This window comes from Entamoeba invadens, assembly GCF_000330505.1.
Source record: "Entamoeba invadens IP1 unplaced genomic scaffold scaff_1105074726317, whole genome shotgun sequence".
Classification (NCBI taxonomy): Eukaryota; Evosea; order Mastigamoebida; family Endamoebidae; genus Entamoeba; species Entamoeba invadens.
In genome coordinates this window covers 39,745-42,494 of record NW_004440302.1, presented here as the reverse complement: position 1 = coordinate 42,494, position 2,750 = coordinate 39,745, and the positions used below count along the sequence as shown (strand labels likewise).

At 28.4% G+C, this 2,750-nt stretch overlaps 2 protein-coding genes across 2 annotated transcripts; both read right to left on the bottom strand.

Annotated features, from left to right (window-relative positions):
- Positions 1-39: 39 nt before the first annotated feature.
- On the bottom strand, positions 40-1,893 carry EIN_233450 (hypothetical protein; the record flags this gene model as incomplete). The annotated part of the gene is made up of 3 exons (XM_004256087.1): positions 40-1,437; positions 1,481-1,554; positions 1,873-1,893. Coding segments are annotated over 3 exons (1,493 nt in total), but the record flags the coding sequence as incomplete, so codon positions are not given.
- Positions 1,894-2,329: 436 nt separating this feature from the next.
- EIN_233440 (actin, putative) lies at positions 2,330-2,665 on the bottom strand (the record flags this gene model as incomplete). The annotated part of the gene is made up of 1 exon (XM_004256086.1): positions 2,330-2,665. A coding segment is annotated over one exon (336 nt), but the record flags the coding sequence as incomplete, so codon positions are not given.
- Positions 2,666-2,750: the final 85 nt, after the last annotated feature.

Below are 2,750 nucleotides of genomic sequence, written 5' to 3'. Positions count from 1 at the left end.
CGTTATTTTATCGCATTATACACACTCGAAGTGAAAAACAAAGGAAAGTCTCTGATACTTCTTTCGGCCACAAGTAATTTACAACCGTCCAATTGGAGTGCGTCATTTACACGAATGAGCGTGTCTACGCTTATTCTAATCTCTCCACTGTCACATTGAAATTGATTCGCGATGATCTTCGGTACATTCAAATTTGTATTTGTCCCACTCATATTCAAAACGCCATTTGAAGTAAAGGTAAATACATTCACATTCACTTCAGACGTATCTTTCATATCCAAATATTTCATCAAAGACAGTGTATTATCTCGTACCTTTATGACTGAATGGTCACTCATCACCACTCGAATTGTATTGCCTCCTATACTCATTTGTGATTTGCCACTCATTTCTGAGTAATCATACATATTAAAGTACACATCATTATACATATTAATGTTTCCGTCAGCAACAACTTTAGAATGGCCATATAACGAAACTGTGGCATTTTCAATAAAGTTTATTTGACTCGAAGAAACAAGTGTTGAAAAGTCTTTCATAATAAACTCAGATTTGCCTTGGAAGAACATATTATTGAGTGAAATTGCATTCGATTCATCTTCAAATGTCACACTCGCATTACCATAAACAAAAAGTTTGGATGAAGATAAGAGGAATGAACTTCCTCTCAAAGTGACTGTTGCATTTCCATAGATGTTCATATCATTCCCAGAAACTGCTTTCCCCCCGTCTTGAATTGTGAGCTTCGAATTTTTGAAGATTTCTATATTTTTGGATGTATTTAATTTTGAAAATGCAGAGAGACTCAGTGTCGCATATTCGTGTATGTTCATATTATCTGAAGTCTCCACGTGTGATTGTCCTCCCAAGTAAGTTTGCGAGTATCCAAAGAAGTCGACAGAAAGAGCAGAAACAAGAGAAGAAACATCAGTCATATTCAATAGAGAGTTGTCATATATATTTGTATTGTTCAACGAAGTCGATTTTGAACTTCCTTCAAATGTGATTTTTGAATTGTCTTTGAATTCGACAAAAGACGAGGAATTAAGAATGGACATATCTTTCATATTTAGTGTTGCATTTTCACTGATAATAATATTTCCTTTAGAAATGAATTGAGAAGTACTCAGACATTTTGTTGAAGAATTTCCATATAAAAAAGTACTTTTTGATGTCTCAACTCTTGAATTTTCTATTAATAATAGTTCTGAATTAAAGTTTAAGAAAAGTGTTAATCCAATGAGCACTGTGCTTGACGCATTGATGTTCATCTTTCCATTGAGATTAATATGTGCGTTCGTTTCAACTGTCAATATCGCGCCATTTGTGATGTTTAAACTTTTGCCTTGTATTTGTAAATCATAACTGTAATATGTGCAACTTTTTAAAATAGTTATAGTTGAACTTGAATCAAGTGGAATATTACACTCTTGTCCACTACAGAAAAGAATCAAGAAAACAAAATAAACACAAAAAAGACTTTTGAGAGTCATTTGCAGTTTGAAATCGTAGATTGAGTTGAATACAATTATAGAGCCCTTCACATAATATTTTCTTTTCGTTTTAAATCCTTTAAATACTGCATTAAAGTTATAGTTTTATTAAATTAATGTATATAGTACATATTAATTTAATCACTTATTATTTTCATTTCGTTTATTTTATAATTGTAAAAGTTATTTTTTTATTTCGAAGCAATATTATGTTTATAACTACAATTATTAATTTAATTTATTATAATGTATAATAACAATAATTAAAAAAGAATCAATCACATGATTTTATTTTAAGGTTTTTTAAAATATTTTGTTGATATTTGGAGGAATAAATTTGGATAATAAATCCTTCTATTTTTTTGTTTTTTTCAATAACTTTTAAAAAAGAGTCTGTCATTTTTTTATTAACAAACAAAAAATTGCTTATTTATTGTAAATGTTGTGCGTAAAAAATGTGAAATAATTTTATACAATTATTGTCGGTTTAACAACTTTATTTATTATCTTTTGGACCAAACCAAGTTAATAATTGTGGGATCTTTTTAAATTAAAAAATTCCACTTTTTTATTTACATCTTTGAAAATATTAAGTAATATCATTTTATTTGTATAATATTTCAAATTAATAAAGTTGTTAAGCTGTCTGTAATATACAAATTATAAATTGATTAAAAAACTGTTTAAATTTAATAAAAAAAGACTTGATAAAATTTATTTACATTATTATCTATAATCTGTGTATTTTTAGAATAATTATGTTACTAATATTTTTAATTAAAAATTTATTGATTAATATTTAAAACAAATTATTTTCAATGAAAAAATGAATTATTTCAAAAGTTGAATACTAAAATTCCCTTTTCTTCATATTCTTGTTTTGACACAAATGTTGTTGTCGATTGATTAGCATAAACGACACTACCCCAAAATGCTCCAAATGCTCTATTTTCTTGTGCAATTATATTCACGTTAGTTCCTTCAGGTGCGAGTAACTGAAGTTCTTTTTTAAGTCTTTCCACGTATCCTTTGAACAATGTGTTCCCGCCAGAAAATATAATATTCCCATATAGTTCATTTCTCATTTCTTCTGGGCATTTATTAATACTTTCCACGATTTTCTCTTGGATGGGTTTTGTTTCTTTACTGCCAAGTACACTCATATCAAAAATTCTTGGTTCAAATATGATTTCCAGAGAAACAAACAAGAATCTTCCCATATTGACACATCACCATCTGGTTTCTCATACCAATTGC